Source organism: Mustela erminea, chromosome 20, assembly GCF_009829155.1.
Source record: "Mustela erminea isolate mMusErm1 chromosome 20, mMusErm1.Pri, whole genome shotgun sequence".
NCBI classification, from domain to species: domain Eukaryota; kingdom Metazoa; phylum Chordata; class Mammalia; order Carnivora; family Mustelidae; genus Mustela; species Mustela erminea.
This window is the reverse complement of record NC_045633.1, coordinates 4,383,459-4,404,445: the sequence shown is the minus strand read 5'-3', so window position 1 is coordinate 4,404,445 and position 20,987 is coordinate 4,383,459. Positions and strand designations below refer to the sequence as shown.

Sequence of the window (20,987 nt, the reverse complement as noted above, 5' to 3'; positions counted from 1 at the left end):
GAAAAAAACAAAAAACAACACAGTAGGAAAACCTATAATACACCCAACCTCCTTGTTAACTGTGAAGATGCTCACAATAAAGGACCATCCCATCTTAAATAGAGGGGGATCTATTTAAAGCAGATATCTTACTAGCTACTGTGGGATTCTAAATGGTTACTGAATGATAACCACTTACTGGGTGGTAAGAAGGTAGACAATAACCCTCTAAAGCTCCTGGGCTATTCCTATATCAGTGACATTTCAACATACAAGAGTTGTTTTCTTCTCACTATTATTTTTTAAAAAGATTTATTTATTTAATTTACTTGAGAGGGGGAGAGAGAGAGAATGCGAGGGGGGGCACAGGGGTAGGGAGAGAATCTCAAGCTGACCTCTGCTGAGTGTAGAGCCCAACACAGGGCTCAATCTCTGAGATCATGACCTGAGCCAGATTAAGAGCTGGATGCTTAACTAACTGAGCCACACAGACATCCCAAGTGTTGTCTTCTGATCCTAATCCACCAAATCTTAGCTAGGTATACATCTGTTTAAAATAAGATTTATTGGGGCAGCTGGGTGGCTCAGTGGGTTCAAGCCTCTGCCTTTGGCTCAGGTCATGATCCTGGAGTCCTGGGATCGAGCCCCATGTCAGACTCTCTGCTTGGCAGGGAGCCTGCTTCCCCTCTCTCTCTGCCTGCCTCTCCGCCTCCTTGTGATCTCGGTCTGTCAAATAAATAAATAAAATCTTTAAAAATAAATAAATAAGATTTATTAAATAAATAAAATAAGATTTATTGCTATTTTAAGTGACTTATTTAATTTTTTAAAATTTATATTAAACTCTGAAATTATTTTATCTTTAGGATAATGAAATATAGTCATTCATCTTATGTTTCATAATAAGCAAATGAATAGGATTTTAACAAATGTAGGCTACCTGTGATCATCAATCATGCTTTACTTTTAGAACTTTCTATCTAACTTAGTTACGGACTTCAACTAATGAGGTCAAGGTCCTGCTAAAGCCTACTCTAGGGGGGAGATCTACTCTAGGGTCACAGACTACAATCCATTACCCACTTCACAGATGTTAGCTAGAGTAAGAGGGTTGACAGAATGTTAATGGCTTAATATAAGCTGTCATCATTACTGAGAAATCCCCCAAAATACATTACCTTTGACATGTAGAAGAGCACTCTCATATAAACATTTGGATAGGCTGCCTAATACTCTTTTCTCCCAGCAGAAGACGACAGTAATCCAAGTGTCAGGGGCACAGGAAGTGTATGTGTTAAAAATGAAATGGGAGGGGCGCCTGGGTGGCTCAGTGGGTTAAGCCTCTGCCTTCAACTCAGGTCATGGTCTCAGGGTCCTGGGATCCAGCCCACATCCGCATCTGGCTCTCAGCTGGGCAGGGGGCCTGCTTCCCTTCCTCTCTCTCTCTGCCTGCCTCTCCGCCTACTTGAGAACTCCCTCTCTCTATCAAATAAATAAATAAAATCTTAGAAAAAAATGAAATGGGAAACCAGGTCTAGCACAGTTTGAAAAAAAAATCAGACTGCCTTTGATGACTGTATGATAGGTAAAGAATCAATTCCATTCAACTTTATGCATCCAATGTAATAAGAGATTAATCCATTTAGTTGCTTAACAAAACAATTGCTACTATAAATGCCTGTACTGCGGTAGATGTTTCAGATAATCTACTTCAGTTCTTAGAGCCATCTTATAAGGTAAGAGGTATTATCCCCACTCATAGATGAGGAAACTAAATCTTACAGAGGCCAAGTAACATGCTCAAAGTCACACAGTTGGTAAACAGCAGAACCAGACCCCGAAGGGAGTTCTCATGTCAATCCCCATTCTATTTTCACTACGATTTTCTTAATAAAACAGCTGTCTAAGAATTTATCATACATACCTACTTTTATTTTAAATCAAGAGATGGGATTCATGAGGATGAAGGGGGAACACAAACTATTTTTCCATTGGGCCAAATAAAGAATAAGCATTTCAGTAATTTTTTAAGCACAAGCAAAAAACATCCACAGCAAAGTCTGAAACAAAAGCCAAGTTTCAGTGGAGGTACGCTTCAAGGGGGCACCTGGCTGGCTCAGTCAGGAGGAGCATGTGGCTCTCAACCTTGGGGTCTTGAGTCTGAGCCCCACCTTGGTTGTAGTGATTACTTAAAAGTAAAATCTCAAAAAAAAAAAAAAAAAAAAGAGGCACTCTTCAAGTGAAAAATATTTTGCACCAACTTACACCCTAACTGGGATATAAAATATTGTTTTTCTCCTTACTATGCCCATTATGAAACCCCCCTCCCCCACAAAGTAACCATACCAGCTCAGATTAATGGGGCTTTCCATTGAATAAGAAACACTGGATCCAACCTCTTCTGTATCACCTTGTTTCTCCATGGAAGAGATCATCTACCCATCACAAATTCCTCATCTCCCTCGTGTCCATTCCCCACCGTAACACACCACACATAGCACATGCACTTTCATGCACCCATGCACACCTTGGTCTCCACTGATAGAATTCTATCTCAGACTATTCCACCTAAGGAAATCCCTTAAACGTATATTTTCTGCAAATTCTCTCATCTTTTTTTTTTGAACTTTATTTATTTATTTGAGAGAGAGAATGAGAGAAGGAGAGAGAGAGCCTGGAGCGGGGAGGGTCAGAGGGAGAAGCAGACTCCCCACTGAGCAGGGAGGCCATTGCGGGACTCGATCCCAGGACCGCGGGACTCGATCCCAGGACTCCCGGATCATGACCTGAGCCGAAGCAGTCACTTAGCCAACTGAGCCACCCAGGCGCCCTCTCTCGTCTTCTTCTGATAGGCAAAGTCAAAAAATGACACAAAATATTATTGACAAACACAAAAAGAATCTCAGTGAAGCACCTATAATGAGAGAAGGAATGTCATAAGCCTTTTTTAACCGAAGTACAGCTGACACAATGTTACAGTAGTGTCAGGTGTACAACTGTGATTCAGCAGGTCTATGCATTATGCTGTGCTCACCACAAGTGTAGCTGCCATCTGCCCCCACACAGCACTATTACAATACCACTGACTACAGGGATGTCATAAGCTTTAAAGTCAAACTGGCAAATTAAAGTATCAGAGAAGTAAGCTTCCTTTTCTTAGCCCTTTTTATCTTTTTAAAAATTCTATTAGCAACACAACTGTATTGCTCTATACTTTTTTTTGTTGTTATAGAAGCACATATTTCAGTTGCAACATAGTCTTACTAGGGCTAACCTAGTAATCTAACACCTATATTGATCCAGAGAACCAACCATTCAACCTACAGATTAACTTTCATATTATAATATATATATTATTTATTTATTTGAGAGAGAGGGCACATGTGTGCGTGCATGGGCTCAAGAGGCGAGGGGCACCTGGATGGCTCAGTTGGTTGAGCATCTGCCTTCGGCTCAGATCATGGTCTCAGCGTCCTTAGGATCAAGCCCCACAACAGGCTCCTGGCTCAGCAGGGACTCTGCTTCTCCCTCTCCCTCTTCCCCTGCTCACGTTCTCTTTCTGTGTGTCTCAAAGGAATAAATAAAATCCTTAAAAAATTGTTTAAAAGAAAGAGAGAGGGAGAGGGACAGAGAATCCTTTTTTTTTTTTTTAAAGATTTTATTTATTTGAGAGAGAGACAGTGAGAGAGAGCATGAGCAAGGAGAAGGTCAGAGGGAGAAGCAGACTCCCCACGGAGCTGGGAGCCCGATGCGGGACTCGATCCCGGGACTCTGGGATCATGACCTGAGCTGAAGGCAGTCGTCCAACCAACTGAGCCACCCAGGCGTCCCGTGGGACAGAGAATCCTAAGCAGGCTCCACGCCCAGCACAGAGCCTGATGCGGAGCTCAATCTCATGACCCTGAGATCATGACCTGAGCAAAAATCAAGAGTTGGACTCAGGTGCCCCTCATCTTAGAATTTTTTTTTTAATCAAAGTTGGGAATGACTATATGATAGCTGGGCCTTACCGTCAAAATGAAAACCAACTGATAAATTTTTTTTAAAATAGTCTGGGGGCGCGTAGATGGCTCAGTGGGTTAAAGCCTCTGCCTTCAGCTCAGATCATGATCTCAGGGTCCTGGGATCGAGCCCCGCATCGGGCTCTCTGTTCAGCAGGGAGCCTGCTTCTCCCTCTCTCTCTGCCTGCCTCTCTGCCTACTTGTGATCTCTATCTGATAAATAAAATCTTTAAAAAAAAAAAAATAAAAGACTGTATTCTGTAGATATTTAGCTACTAAATAATAATTTGACCTATGTATATAAGTATCATATTTGTAAAAATGAGGTAAGATTCAGAATGCCCAATATTACCCTGTCTTGATTCTAGTTTGTTTCTATTTGGATATTATATTCTGACTTCAACTATAACATGTCTAACCCAAATTTATCACTTTTGCTAATAAATCAGCTCACTCTCCCAAGTTCCCAATTCTGTTCCCTACTCTAGGTTCAAAAAAAAATTTTTTTTAAGATTTTAAAAAATTTATTTGATAGAGAGAGAGTAAGCAAGCAGAGTGTTAGAGGAAGAGGGAGAAGCAGCTTCCCTCCCCACCAAGCAGAAAGCCTGACACACAGCTCAATCCCAGGACCCCATGATCATGACCTGATCCTGCATGAAGGCAGATACTTAATCAATAATCAATTATCAACTGAGTCACCTAGGCACCCCACAGACCACCTATTAAGGGACATGGGCATAATGCCTTCGAAACTGAGAAAACTATTTGCTACTTTGTATTTTATACGAGTCAGACTGTTAACCAAATACAAGGTTAGAAAAAGGAATAAAAGAAACCTATTAAAAGGAATTCAATTGAAAAAAAAAAAAAAAGAATTCAACTGAGAAAATCTGAAGATCTAATGGGCTTTTTTCAACAATCCAAGAATCAGGCAGCATCCCCTTTAGTAAGTGGAAAAGAACTTTTCTTGGTTCAAAATCTTAATGTCAAACATAACACCTCCCACTTCCTGCCACATGCAAGGTTGGACTGAGTACTACCTAAGGTACAGGGATCAATAAATCATATTCTCTGTTCTTAGGGAACTTAAAAAAATAATCTAACAGATTTCTACTAGAAAACAGGCATGACAGACAAATAACCATGATACAGGTATGCGACCATGAAAAAAAATGTGCAAGGTATTACCAAGGGGTTGAGAAGGGGAATCACTTTGGTAGGGTCTCAAAAAGGGTTTTTTTGTTGTTTCCTAAAGATTTTATTTACTTATTTGACAGACAGAGATCACAAGCAGGCAGAGAAACAGGCAGAGAGAGAGGAAGGGAAGCAGGCTCCCTACTGAGCAGAGAGCCCGATGCTGCGGGGCTCAATCCCAGGACCCTGGGATCATGACCTGAGCCAGAGGCAGAGGCTTTAACCCACTGAGCCACCCAGGTGACCCTCAAAAAGGGTTTTTACAAAGATGGCAGTTGACGATAATCAAGTCAAAAAAATAGGCAGAAGACATGAGCAGGTACCTCTCCAAAGAAGATACACAAATAGCTAATAGACACATGAAAAAGTGTGCATCATCATTAGCCATCAGGGAAGTTCTAATCAAAATCACACTGAGATACTAACTTATACTAGCTAGGATGGCGAAAACTGACAAGGCAAGAAACAACAAATGTTGGAGAGGATGTGGAGAAAAGGGAACCCTCTTACACTGGTGGTGGGAATCCAAGTTGGTGCAGCCACTTTGGAAAACAGTGCAGACGTTCCTCAAGAAATTAAAAATAGAGCTACCCTATGACCCAGTGACTATGCTATTGGGTAATTACCCCAAAGATACAGATGTAGTAAAAAGAAGGGCCATATGCACCCCAATGTTCATAGGAGCGATGTCCACAATACCCAAGCTGTGGAAAGAGCCAGTATGCCCTTCAACAGATGAATGGATAAAGAAGATATGGTCTATGTACACAAGGGAGTATTACACAACCATCAGGAAGGATGAATACCCAACTTTTGCTATCAACATGGATGGGACTGGAGGAGATTATGCTGAGTGAAGTAAGTCAAGCAAAGAGAGTCAATTATATCGTTTCACTTACTTGTGAGGCATAAGGAATAGCATGGAGGACATTAGGAGAAGGAATGGAAAAATGAAGGGGGGGAAAATAGGAGTGGAAGACTAATCATGAGCGACTATGTATGGGCTCTGGGAAACAGAGGGTTTTAGAAGGGAGGTCGTGGGGGAATGGATAAGCCTGGTGATGGGTATCAAGGAGGGCACAGATTGCATGGAGCACTGGCTGTTATATGCAAACAATGAATCATGGAAAACTACGTCAAAAACTAATGATGTACTGTATGGTGACTACCGTAACACACACACACACACACACACACACACACACACACACACACGATAGCTGAAATATGCCTGGAAGATGAGAAGGTCTGATAAAACAGGGACTGGGCAGAGTGAGAGTATACTGCGAATAGATAACATAAACAAAGTCTAGAGATGAGAATAAGGACTGTATTTTGGAAATAGAAAATAATACAGAACAGCTAGAATGTAGATCCATGCAGGGAAAAAAAGTAGGATCTAAGGTTGGAAAGGTAAGCTAAAGCCATATTGTGAAGATACTTGAATGCCCTTATGCTGTGGAAGATGAAGAGTCACTGAAGGTTTCTGGTACACAAACATGAAGTGCTTCATAGCAAGGACTCATGAGCTAGACTTCCTGGGTTCAAATCTCAGCTCTTCCACTTATCAGCTATGTGACCCCGGGCAAGTTATATTCTCTGTATCTCTGTGGAGGCCAATAACAGCATCTATTATAAGGATATTGCAAAGGTTATATTAGTAAATACATGTAAAGTACCTAGAAATTATCTGTCATAAAGTAAATGCTATATAAGCATTTGTGATTATAATAATATTATAATAATATCTATCCTTTAGAAAGATGAATTTAGCAGCAATGTTTGGAAATGGACTGGAATGGAAATTTCAGTATGCCATTTTACCTTCAAGGACAAGAAATGCCCAAACCGTTAAGCCGCTGCCTTCGGCTCAGGTCATGATCTCAGGGTCCTGGGATCGAGTCCCGCATCGGGCTCTCTGCTCAGCAGGGAGCCTGCTTCCTCCTCTCTCTCTCTGCCTGCCTCTCCATCTACTTGTGATTTCTGTCAAATAAATAAATAAAATCTTTAAAAAAAAAAAAAAGAAATGCCCAAACCTTCATAATTATTTTAATATTCACTATATATCATTATTAAGTGTATCATCTGTTAAGCTCAAATGTCATCTCCTCCTCGAACACCTGGACAGAAAGTAGTTTCATCACGTATTTGACACATTTCTTATGCATATTATTTTATCTTCCCAAATAGAGTGTAGGTTTCTCGAGGGTAAAATACTTTTTCATTTGCTTAAATGCAAACTATCATAATGTTTAATACAGTTCTTTACAGACCACACATACTTCAATAAGCACTGACTGTGACGCTGTCTGGAATAAAATCCAGTGGTACTCATAGAATATTAAAGGTTTTATTTAAATGAATGGTACTTTTATTTTTTTTTTATTTTTATTTTTTTTTTAAAGATTTTATTTATTTATTTGACAGAGAGAAATTACAAGTATACTGAGAGGCAGGCAGAGAGAGAGAAGGAAGCAGGCTCCCTGCTGAGCAGAGAGCCTGATGTGGGACTCGATCCCAGGACCCTGAGATCATGACCTGAGCCGAAGGCAGCGGCTTAACCCACTGAGCCACCCAGGCGCCCCATAAATGAATGGTACTTTTAAAATGAAAATGGTTATGGGCGCCTGGGTGGCTCAGTGGATTAAGCCGCTGCCTTCGGCTCAAGTGATGATCTCAGTGTCCTGGGATCAAGCCCCGCATCGGGCTCTCTGTTCAGCAGGGAGCCTGCTTCCCCTTCTCTCTCTCCCTGACTCTCTGCCTACTTGTGATCTCTCTGTCAAATAGATAAATAAAATATTTTTAAAAAATAAAATAAAATGAAATGGTTATAAATGAAATGGTCTTAGAGATCTTTGTCTTTGGTTAGTGGGCTGGTCAGCAGAACCAAATTGAACATGGTCCGTTTTTTTTTTTTTTTTAAATCTTCTATTATTACAGCTGAAAAGCAGATCCAGCGATGTTCCAGGTGAGTAACTCACTATACATACACCAGACACGGGGAGACCTGGTGTGATTTTGCTCTCATACTTCCTTACTTGACCCAACCGACTGCATTTATCTTTACTCCTGTTTAATTTCTAATGATAGCAATATATAGTCCCTGGTTGAACAGATCTATATTAAAAGTCAACAGCTGCTTTTTGCTCAATATATACAACAGCCAAGTGTCAAAATGCCAAATGTGAACTTTTATTTATAGCAAAGCTAGTGTAAACAGACATATAAAAAAGTGCAGCCTTTTCCTCCTAATTTAAAAAAAAAAAAAAAAGAGCAGTAGTTCAAAGAAATGTCACTTTGCTTTGAAACGGGAATCATACATTGAAACGTCATGTAAGTAAATTACATATTTTTGGTATATCCTCATAAATACAGGTATCATTGACAGCAACACCTCAAATCCACATGCTTCTCTATTTTGTCAACTCTAAAGCAATAAACCCCAAACGAACATCACATTCTACTTGCTCATGGAATATTTGGTAAGGATTCGCCTCCCTGTAATTTACAGCTAATGAGAGAATACTTGGCAAAGTTTGCATAGGCATTAATTGAAGGGTGACTTTGATCCAGACACTTATTTTTAGGAACCTTGATATTCAAAGATTCTTAGGTTCTTTCATGGCTATTGTTTAACCTCTCTAGGACTTCAAGAATAGCTTTGCTAAATATTACTTTTTCATCAGTCTGCAACAAAGAATGAAATAAATAGACACGGTATCTAATCTGTTGTGATCAACTGGATCAGGTGTTGCAAGTATTGAAATTTTTAGCAGCCAGCTGCTAGCTGGACAGAGAATTAGAGAAAGCACTTGGGAAAAATTGTGTAGCTCCAAAGCTTGAAAATAAAACATTCTGACTACCAAAAAGATAAGATGTCATGTTTACATAAATCATCATAGAAAGGTAAAGCTACAAATATGAAATTTTTACCTAGATGCTGTCATTGTTGTCACTTACAGCCTAATCTCCTGGGTTATTTAGGGAATATAAAAGAAGGTCACCATGTAAATAATTATCCATTCAAGTTGCATGATTAAGCTCTTATTTACAACCCAACAATAACAATTTCTTAAACAGCAATACTTCATTATGTGACCAAATTTCCCCTACAAGATTATGTAATATGGCCCAACTGCTTAAATATGCATTAAAATGAAGTACAGAAAACAATGCCAAAATTTACAGTTGCATTACAGAAGCTAAAGACAGCTAGAAAAAATTTTATTCCATAGACAAAAACTAAATTTTCAGTTATACTATTTGCCAGGTCTCTATAAAGAAACGACGATCTCATATATTCTAGATGTATTTTTAGCCTTTGATGTGAGACTGACTCTTGATACTCAACTATAAAGTTTCTAGATCACTAGCTCTTGGGTAAATTCCTTTAAAAATAACTTCTGGGGGTACCTGTGTGGCTCAGTCAGTTAAGCATCTGACTCTTGGTTTCAGCTCAGGTCATGATCTCAGGGTCAGGAGATCAAGCCCCACATCAGGCTCCGTGTTCAGCACAGAGTCCACTTGAGATTCTTTCCCTCTCCCTCTCCCAGCCTGCACCCATGCACTCGCTCTCTCTCTCAAATAAATAAATAAACAAAACCTTTAAAAAAAAAATCAAAAACCTTCTGAACTAAAGGATTTTCATAATGCACTGCAGTTTTTACTCTTTAACCTACAGGAGAACAGAAAGTTGAGAGTCTGAACCTGCTAACAGTTGAAAGAGCTGAATAAAGTATTAATCAAGTCTGAATGATGCAACTTTTACTAATTAAAAAACTCAACTACAACATGTCTAAAATTAATTAGACGGCTAGTAAATAGCAGGACTGGCATCTGACTACATGCTGGTTTTGGTATGATTCCAAAACCCGTGTGCCCTTTCTATGACGCTAGGCTGCCTTTCATTTAAAAAACCTCTTCAGTCTGTTCCAGAGACATATAAACCCAATGCAGGCCTTGGCTTTGGTACTTATATGTGTCCCATCAAGTTGATATTACCACTACAAAGGACTGCAGTCTTTCCTGGATTGGACTCCGCTGGGTTTCAGTTCTACTCAAATACAGACACACCATGTTGCCTTAAGTCTCTTTTTAGAACAAAGCAACCTGTAAGTAAGCAAGACAGGCAATAAAAAGGGAAATATTAAAAAATTAAAATGTTTTGACTTTTTACATAATAATTACGACCAACACTGGAGCATTTTGGTATGTACCAGACCATGTGCTAATTCCTTATACGCCACGGTTTATTTCCTCACAACCATCCTTGGAAATAAATATATGGTCCCCATTATATAGCTGAGAAATCAAATTACATACCCCAAATCATAAAACTTCTAAAATGGGAATCCAAGAATCATATCTAGATATGGCTGCCTCTAAATCCTGGGGGACCATTTTAATTTTACTCTGTTGCAACTCCAGTACAAACCTAATATTTATCAGAAAAGGTGTTAAACAAAAACACTGCTGTAGGTCATACCCCAATGAACAGTGGAGGTATGTGACTACATTATGCCAGCTTTGAAAGCTTTGTCTTGAACAGCCAAGTGACAGAATTTAAGAAGCCTGGTCTGTCTAATAAATGCAGTGGCATCATCACTCTGTCATTTCTTTTTAGAAATGTCCTGCCTTCTGGTGATTTCCATTTACTCATGGCTTCTGTCCATATTCTTGGTCCCAAATACCCCTTCTTCAAAACTTTTAGGCCTATTAGCTTATATTCTTCCTCCTGAAGTAACAACATCCCCATTGGTAATAGTAAGAAGAGAGGACTTTGAAACCAAGGTTGTAAAGGAAATAAATGCTTTGTTCAGGAAATCTAATCTCATATTGGAAAATCTGGCCTACATTGTGAAATTTACAGCATCATAAATGACTTCAAGCTTCAAGTATGTCCTGTGAACACTATAAAAAAGACCGGTCTTTGAATTTTTACTCAAAGTTCTTATTATTTGCAAGTATTATTTACACTGGTAATGCCACTTAAAAAAAAAAAAAAAAAAACAAGAGAGTGCCTGGGTGGCTCAGTGGGTTAAAGCCTCTGCCGTCGGCTCAGGTCATGATCCCAGGTTCCTGGGATCAAGTCCCACATCAGACTCTCTGCTCGGGGGGGGGGGAGCCTGCTCCCCTCCCTCTCTCTCTACCTACTTGTGATCTCTGTCTGTCAAATAAATAAATAAAATCTTTAAAAAAATTTTTTTTAAAGTACCACTTAGCTCATTTTAAGGAAGTTTTATTCTTTGAAATAAAAGAAATATACTGGCCCAAATATTCAACTGATGAATGGATAAATTAATTTGGCCATAAAAAGAAATGAAGTACTAATGTTTACTATAATATGGATGTGAGCCTTGAAAACATGCTAAGTGAAAGAAACCAATCATAAAAGACCACATATTGTATGATTCCATTTATATATAATGTCCAGAATAGGCAAATCCTTAGAGACAGAAAGACTGGCGGTTGCCTAAGAACAGAAAGTTGAAGGGTGATGGCTAAGGGATGGGGGTTTCTTTCGAGAGTACTAAAAATGTTCTAAAATTGATTGTAGTGATGGCATCAGGGAAATACAAATCAAAACCACAATGAGATACCACCTCACACCAGTCAGGATGGCTAAAATTAACAAGTCAGGAAACGACAGATGTCGGTGAGGATGCGGAGAAAGGGGAACCCTCCTACACTGTTGGTGGGAATGCAAGCTGGTGCAGCCACTCTGGAAAACAGGATGGAGGTTCCTCAAAAAGTTGAAAATAGAGCTACCCTAGGACCCAGCAATCGCACTACTGGGTATTTACCCCAAAGATACAAACGTAGTGATCCGAAGGGGCACGTGCACCCGAATGTTTATAGCAGCAATGTCCACAATAGCCAAACCATGGAAAGAATCTAGATGTCCATCAATGGATGAATGGATAAAGAAGATGTGACAGACACACACACATGGAGTACTATGCAGCCATCAAAAGAAATGAAACCTTGCCATTTGCAACGACGTGAATGGAACTAGGAGGTATTATGCTGAGCGAAGTAAGTCAACAGAGAAAGACAATTATCATATGATCTCCCTGATATGAGGAATTTGAAAGGCAGGGGAAAGAAAAAATGAAATAAGATGGGATCAGGAGGGAGACAAACCATAAGAGACTCTTAATCTCACAAAACAAACCAAGGGTTGCTGGCGGATGGGAGGGTAGGGAGAGGGTGGCTGGGTGATGGACACTGGGGAGGGTATGTGCTATGGTGAGTGCTGTGATGTGTAAGCCTGATGATTCACAGACCTGTACCCCTGGGGCAAATAATACATTATATGTTAATAAAAATAAGTTTTAAAAACTGATTATAGTGATGGTGGCACAACTTTATGAATATGCTAAAAGCCACTACATGCATACTTGAAATGGGTGAATTTTATGGTTGGTGGACTTATATTTCAATAAAGCTTTTTTTTATTTTTTTATTTTTATTATTTATTTATTTATTTGACAGACAGAGATAACAAGTAGACAGAGAGGCAGGCAAAGAGAGAGAGGAGGAAGCAGGCTCCCCACTGAGCAGAGAGGCCGATGTGGGGCTCGATCCCAGGACCCTGGGAACATGACCTGAGCTGAAGCAGAGGCTTTAACCCACTGAGCCATCCAGGTGCCCCAATAAAGCTGTTTTTTAAAAAACAATTTACTGGGAAAAGACTTAAAAGACCATTGGAGAAATTCTGTGAATGCTTCTTAAATTAAAGGCGAATACAATTGCAAGATTTTTGCTCTCTTAGTTAGACTCAAATTCTGTCCTTCACTAAAAGTCATGTCCAAAGTGACTAACAAAATGAAGTTCTGGACAGACTGCTCTGTTTGTTTAAACTGATGTTACAAAAAAATAACTAAATAAAAAATAAATAAATAAACTGATGTTACAGAGCTCCTTCATGGTAAAACACTTCTGTGATCACTGAAGTTGTTACCACTCAGGGGAAAGCACTATTTAATAAAATGTTCTAGTATTTAATAAACAGGTCTGTTTGAATGGCTTGTAATTTTAATGTCCTAAACCAAGGATCCCAATTTGTAGGCCAGATCCACTTGTAGATCTTAAATGACAGATGTCAAGCACCCAGTCCCCTACCTGAGGTTTACCAGGATTTCCTGTGGAGAAGGGAGTGGGCAGCACAACGGGAAAATGACTCCCTCTTCAAGTCTTTTACCTCCCCAAGCACCTGCCAGTTTTTATACTTGGGCAGAAAGAAATTTCTTCTCCCCAACCCAAAAAAGGTCAGCCACCTCCTAGGTTTCAAATGGCCGCCTCCCCCATGGGGGATGGGGTGAGGCGGGGGCTGTAGCATAATGCTCTTAGCCTATCTGTGTCCCCTCACTTAAACCTTTCCATGTCTAGGGAATGACTTCATTTGACTAGCAGTTTAGTAGGAGAAAAAACTGGGCATATGTGGTCTAACATTTTGCACTTGGGAGCAATTTGCCCATAGGTAGTACTCATTTTGTCTCTTCTTTCATGCTGGAAGCCTTATAGGGCAGGTGCCTCCATCCTGCCTGGGAATGGATGATTAATCTGTTCAATTTTGAGATCCAGTAAGAGGAAGATGCCTGTCCACAGAAAACAGCCACATTCTCCAATATCCTTTTAATTAGAAATAAAATAAAATTTTGGATTCTATTCTTTTTTCCCCTCAGTTCAGAATATAAGCAGGAAAAAGTGTGTCTGTTATTATGACTCCTTAAACACTCTAACGTCCAATCTAAACAATTTAAAAAAGAGTAAGAATGAAAATCTGTTCAGGAATAAACATACTAACTACCACACACTACAAAGTGAATGTGAAAACCAACTGTATAGAGGGAAATCTGATCAGACACAAAAGAGGAGTTCCTTAATGTACTTGGAAAACATCTGGAACTCTCTGCTAACTAAACTATGAAAGATGACAGTTGAGCATAGGATAGTTGGGCATGGGAGGGCGTAACTCTAAATGGTCAAGAAAATCCTTGGTGTAGAGGAATGATGACTCAATAAAGGGATCTCTAGATCATTTTTATTTATCAGAAGCAGCACTGCTGAGTTGCTGACTTTCTTAGAATTAACTCGATGAAACTAAAAATCTTTCCCCCCCCACAAAAACATGTCTCTTTACAGATAAGAAAACAGTTGACAGTGAGGTAAAGGAACTTGTACAAAGCCAAGGACACCACTTTAAGACTAAAACCCAAATCTCCTTCTTCCCCTCTTCTGAAAATCTGGCAAGAACTTCAGCCACTTGAATTTTAACCTCAGGCCTCAACTCACCAAACACCTGGTCGCTCAGGCCAAAACCTTAGGAGTCATTCCTGAGGACTCTCTGTTTCAACCCCTCTCCCACTGTCAGTTAGCCACTTTCCTTGCCTACAAAATAGCCAAACCTGTACAATTTTCTCCATTTTCATTATTCTCATCCTAGGCAAAGCTACATTTCTCTCTCCTAGAGTACTCTACCTGTTAACTGGCATCCCTGCTTTCAATCTTGCCCCTCCATTAAGTAAATAAAAGGTGTGCATAAATAAGATATCTGTAATATTTCAATGAAGAGTTTACCTGAAGTGAGTCTGCAACACTGAAACTCAAATCTCATGTGCAAAGCACGGACATGTGGGAAAAGATGTGGAAATGACTGTTCCACATTGGCAAAATATAAAAAGCCTAAGAAATCAAATCAAGTCATGCGTGTTAGGTTGCTCCAAAAACTATAATGCACTATACAAAATGAAAGATACTGTTACTGATGTTGAATTCCAGTAACCAGAAGAAACGTGACCCAACACAGCAGAATTACGCAATTTTTGCCCTCATATTCACCTGACATTATATATTTTTTTAATTCCAGGAACCACTAAGGGTCCTTTCTAAAGTGCCTCCCTGTGTACTTTCCTCATATGTACAATATCTACTTCTGTTTCATTACATCTTCAAAAGTTTGTGCATAACCTACAAGCTATCAGAGCAAGCCCAGGAAATGTTACCACAGAGATGAAAATAAAATGAATGTACTTTCTCTGTATTTGCACTAATGCAATAAAATCTAGCTAAAAATTCTGCCAGTATGAAGCACGGTCCACAACCTTATAATACAGTTTATTAGCCAGGATATTAGGAAGTTAACCTATTTAGTTTTTGGTTTGTGGATTTTTATTTCCTTCTTTTATTTTATTTTATTTCCTTCTTTTATAGTTCAAGTAGAAACTGAAGAGTAGAGAAACTAGAATATGGTGATGAAAGACTAAATGAAGAACAGTGATAGGAGTGATACAGAAGGTCCTATGTCAAGAGGAAGATTAATCTGACTTCTGCTAGCCTGGCCATATTATTCTTGGTATTTCCTTATTACCAAGAACATCTATTAAAGGGGTGCCTGGGTGGTTCAGTGGGTTAAAGCCTCTTCCTTTGGCTCAGGTCATGATTTCAGGGTCCTGGGATCAAGCCCCGCACTGGGCTCTCTGCTCAGTGGGGAATCTGCTTCCCCTTCTCTCTCTGCTTGCCTCTCTGCCTACTTGTGATCTCTCTGCCAAATAAATAAATAAATAAATAAAATCTTAAAAAAAAAAAAGAACATCTATTAAAGAAAATATGTCAGTTCTCACAGGAGAAAGTCAGAAGCTTTAATTTCAAAACTGGGATATGTTATCATACCACAACAGCAATACAACAATATTTAACATTTAATGAGCACTTACTAGATGTCAGGTACTATTCTAAATGTTTTACGTGCATGAACTCAATCATAACAATTCAATCAGGTGAGTACTATTAATATTCCTATTTTATAGAGGAAGAACTATAAAGAGAGAGTCTAAGTAACTTGCTGCAAATCAAAGAGCTAATAAGTGATGAAGTTTGGATTTGAATCCTGAAACTTTCCATACTAGTTTACTGCAGTGGTTTTCAAATTACATCTGCAGAACCTTTCAGCTTCAGTATTCAATTTTAAAAATACATTTTGTCCACTTTAAAAACTGCACTAAAGGGGTACCTGGGTGGCTCAGTGGGTTAAAGCCTCTGCCTTCGGCTCAGGTCATGATCCTAGGGTCCTGGGATCGAGTCCCACAACAGGCTCCCTGCTCAGCGGGGAGCCTGCTTCCCTCCCTCTCTCTCTCTGTCTGCCTCTCTGCCTACTTGTGATCTTTCTGTGTCAAATAAATAAATAAAATCTTTAAAAAAAAAAAACTGCACTAAAAGCATCACCATCAAAATATGCTGTATTTCATGCACTGAAGGGAACCAACACTTAACTTTTTGCTGCTAGGCTGTCACTTCTGTGGAGATCTTGGAATAAAGCTAGTCCTGTCACCTCTGCCATCTTATCTGAACTTCCTGTAAATGTTTCATTGATTTGGAAGGTGTAATTCTGTCCAGGTTTTTTTTTTTTTTAAACTCAAGACTAGATCTTTCTGCTCAGATAAAAGTGTACATTGAGCATACAAATGCTGTACCAGGCAAAGTTCAGGTGCATCTTATCACAGCACAAGTCAATAAAGGAACATCCCATTTAATTTTGGGGGCTTACTGTCTGACATATTTAAGGTAAGAAATATAGGTTAGATATGATTTTGAAAAATTCCCTACTACCTCCTATTATTCCTCTTCCATGTTACAGAACATTTAACTGAAGGGTTTCCTAAGACGGTGAAGGAAACCGTTAAGGAAAAGAACCTACCTCCTCCACCCATCTTAGCCACACATCCCCTCTGTCACTCTGGACCTTCTGTCCATAATCCCCTGTCCTTCCCCTTTATCAATCACTCCCAGTCAGGTCTTCAATTCTATTGGGTCCACTATTCCATTGACCATGCACCATCTGCTATTCACTGACTAATACGTCAGCTTTTTTCCTTTATTCACTTTTACTTTTTATCCAGCTGAGAATCCATGAGCCATCATTATGACATTTTGGCCAATACGTTAAACATCTTTGCTCCTCTGTCATTCTGTTGCATTTTGTTAGCAAACCCCAAACACGAATGAAACCGTCTACTAGCTTTCACCATATTCTGGTACCAAAGCAGCTGAGCACTACCAGAGAAGGTTAATAAGGCAGATGGCTTATCACATTCTGTGTTCTTGACCACTGACTTCAATGAGGTTTCCATGCTGCTAGACAATCCTCCTGTATCACTGGTTGGCATGCCTTCTCTCCAACTATTTACTTATTTCAACCACATTCTACTTCTTTTAAGCCATGAACTTCTGTCCCTCCCATCTCTGCAGCAACTCATAGCTGAAGACTTTGTCTACTGATATGAAGGAGTTATTCCTGTCCCACACAGTTGAAAATCCATGCAAAATTTGTGACTCCCCCCGAAACTTAACTACTAATAAATAGCCTGTTGACTAGAAGCCTTGCCAATAACATAAATAGCTGATTCACACATGTTTTGTAGGTTATATGTATTATACATTGTATTCTTTTTTTTTTTTTAAAGATTTTATTTATTTATTTGACAGAGAGAGAGATCACAAGTAGACAGAGAGGTAGGCAGAGAGAGAGAGAGAGGGAAGCAGGCTCCCTGCTGAGCAGAGAGCCCGATGCGGGACTCGATCCCAGGACCCTGAGATCATGACCTGAGCCGAAGGCAGCAGCTTAACCCACTGAGCCACCCAGGCACCCTATACATTGTATTCTTAGAATAAAGCAAGCTAGAGAAAATATTAAGATAATCATAAGAGAAAATACATTTCCAATACTGTATTTTTCTTATCAAAGAAGATCTGATTTCTTCTTACAGTACTATAAGACTTCTTATCAAAGAAAATCCATGTGTAAGTGGACTAGCGCAGTTCAAACCCATGTTCAAGGATCAACTGTGTATCTTTCCCATGGACATTTACTTTGGGATTCACCTACAAGCACTTCACAAAAAGCATCTTCTCTGTTAGAACAGTGAAACCTCTTCTTAAGGTATATAAGATATATAAGTTATATAAGGTATCTTCTTCTATACCTAAGTATATAAGGTCCCAAAGTAAGTCTCATGAAAGAAGTCATTGCAAATATAAGAAGATAAAAACAACAGGCCATGAAGTGGATGTCACACATATAACTGCAAGAACTAGTAGTTGACATTGTCAACATTTTCAGAAACAGCCCATAATTTCTTCAAATTCCAAACCATTCCAAACATTTTCTTATTCACCTTACAAGTTTTAAAAAACAGATAGAACTGACATATAGCATTGTGTAATTAGGCATACAAAGTGTATGCTTAAATGTATTTGATACATTTATATATTGCAACATATAACAGCAGCATTAGCTAACAGCTCAATCACATCAAAACAACCATACATGTTTTACAATTAAAAGCTCTGCTAAGGGGCGCCTGGGTGGCTCAGTGGGTTGGGGCCTCTGCCTTCAGCTCAGGTCGTGATCCCAGGGTCCTGTGATCAAGTCCCGCATAGGGCTCTCTGCTCAGCGGGGAGCCTGTTTCCTCCTCTCTCTGCCTGCCTCTCTGCCTACTTGTGATCTGTCTGTCAAATAAATAAGTAAAAAATTTTTAAAAAAAAAAAGGCTCTGCTAAAACTTGTAAAGGCAAGAAAAGGAGAATTTTTTAGTGTGTTATTTTAATAACCCGTAAATGTGACAGCATGATTTTGTGTTACTAGATCTAGATGGAGGAGAGAAGGGAGGGAGGAGGGAGCAACAAATGTCCCAGCTACAGCTTTTTTTAAGAGCTAAATATACTGCAGGATAAATACAGAACCATAAGTAATACTTAAGAAGGAACTTTGACAGCGCAGTGATACATTTTTATAACTAATTATTCACGGAGGGAGTCTGACATTCCCAACCCCCAATATTCCCTTCACCTGCACTGAACGAGCAGTTAAAAAAACAAGCTCCTTCCTTCATTCTGATCAGCTCTCCTGACAGCTGTGACATTAATTAGAGGTTTGGTCTCACAGGTCTGAGTGTGTGTGTGTGTGTGTGTGTGTCACAGAGAGAGAGAGAGAGTAAGTGAGTGTGTGCGCGCGCATACGAGGTGGTCCAGGACGAGACAAGTCCTGCAAGGGCATTCACCCGGGACACCGTTCAGAAGGATGCCCCCTTCTCCCCGAGGCCACCACCTCTTCTCTGCTGCCTGCAGCTCCGCGGGGTTACAGCGGCCACTGCCACTGCCGCTGGGCTGCCTGACACTCGAATGTGTTATTTAATCTTGTAACTACGACTAAGATCTCTAAAGCACTTTGCGATGCGCTGGAATGAAAGATGCGCCATCCAGTGAAGTTTATTATGAGTATTATTACAGCTCCCGGGCCTAACATAAAGCAAAATGATAACCACACAGACAGACTTCAAAGGGAAAATCGGAAGCCACATGCGTCTTCAACAGCGCCCAGCGGGCAGGGGACAGACTAGGGCGCGAGGAGGGAGACCCCCGCCCCCCGCCGCCCTCGCCGAGCACCATGAACCCCGTCTGGTCCGGCCACCCGGAGCCGCGCCGCCAGCTCCCTCCCGGGGCCGCGGCCGGGACCCGACTCCTCCCGCGGCTCTCCGGGGGTACTCGCCCTGCCCCGCAGGCTGCCTCCTCCCCAGCGCCAGCTCCGGCTCTCCGCCTCGTTTCTCCTTCCTTCACGGGCACCTCAGTTTCCTCCACGTCGCTTTCTTCCCGTCTCCCACCTGGACTTTCGCCCCCGCCCCCGCCCCCACCCCCAGTCCCCCAAACCAGGACACCGCTCGTTCCTCCGCGGTCCCTCAGGTCCGGCGACGGTCTCCCCGCCACCCCCTCTTCCCCGTCCGGGACCCGCCAGCCCAGCCTAGGTCTCGTCGTCCCCTCCGCCACTTTTCGCTCAGCCTGGGGCGCCGCTCCCCTCAGCCCGAGGGTCCCGCCGGCGACCGCGCGTCTTCGTCCGCATCCGCTCTCCCCCCTCGGCCCCCCGGGCTCCGGGTCCCGCAGCCACAGACGCCTCTCGCCCCCGCCCTCCTCAGGCCGGCCGCCGCCACGCACCCTCCAGCCCCGCTTTCCCCTCAGACGGGTCTCCCCTCCGCTCCCCGCCCTCAGCCCTCAGCCAGTCCCCCCCGCGCGCCCGCCGCTCACCCGCGGACTCCCCGGTGTTGATCCAGTCCGGGTTGGCGATGCTGGCGATGGCGAAGATATCGGCGGCCAGAAAGAGACATCCTGAGATGATGGTCAGTTTATCCATCTCCCCGCCCCGCTCCCCCCACCCCCCGAGCCCCGGGCAGGCCGCGGCCTCACGCCTCCCGCCCCATGGGCCGCCGTCGGGGCCCGGAGTCCCCGCGCCGCCGCCTCGCGCCCCCTCGGCCCCCGCGCGCCACTCGCGCCCTCCGCGCGCCCGGGACCCGTAGCCGCGGTGCGGCCCGCACAGCCGGAACCGCCGCCCGCCCCGGAAGTGCTCCGCTCGCCCGCCCCCCTCACCCGGAAGCGAAAGCGCGGCGCCGGCGAGGCCGGGCCAGCAGCTCCCGGGCGGCGCGGCGACCTCGCTCGGTCCTCCCGGCTCTGCCGCCCGCCTCGCAGCCCCGGGCCCGCAGCGCCGACCCTCCCGACAGCCCCAGGCCCCGCTGCCCTGGAGCGGGACCGGCCCCCCGGCCCGAGCCCTAACCCCGCGCCCCTTCCGGCAGGCCACGCCGCCTTTTGGCTTTCTTGCCAGTAGTAACATCGTTGTCGTGGTTGCATGACTGTTTCGTGACAAGATGCCCCTCGGCCTTTAGGCTTTCGTAAGGGAGACCGGATTGGTAGGCGGGGGACTCTGCCGCGTGACTCGGGCCCCCTACAGCCCTTGTCACCTTGTCTTCGCATTGCCCCCTCCGCGTGG

At 42.1% G+C, this 20,987-nt stretch overlaps 1 protein-coding gene across 1 annotated transcript in view; it reads right to left on the bottom strand.

Moving 5' to 3' along the window:
- Window positions 1-20,548, bottom strand: part of MOSMO (modulator of smoothened) — a 58,995-nt gene extending 38,447 nt beyond the window's left edge. Inside the window, exon 1 of the mRNA XM_032327105.1 lies at window positions 20,252-20,548. Within this exon, the coding sequence (XP_032182996.1) occupies window positions 20,252-20,357 (106 nt within the window). The 5' untranslated portion in view covers window positions 20,358-20,548. The remainder of the gene's footprint in view (window positions 1-20,251) is intronic.
- Between the last annotated feature and the right edge of the window lie 439 nt (window positions 20,549-20,987).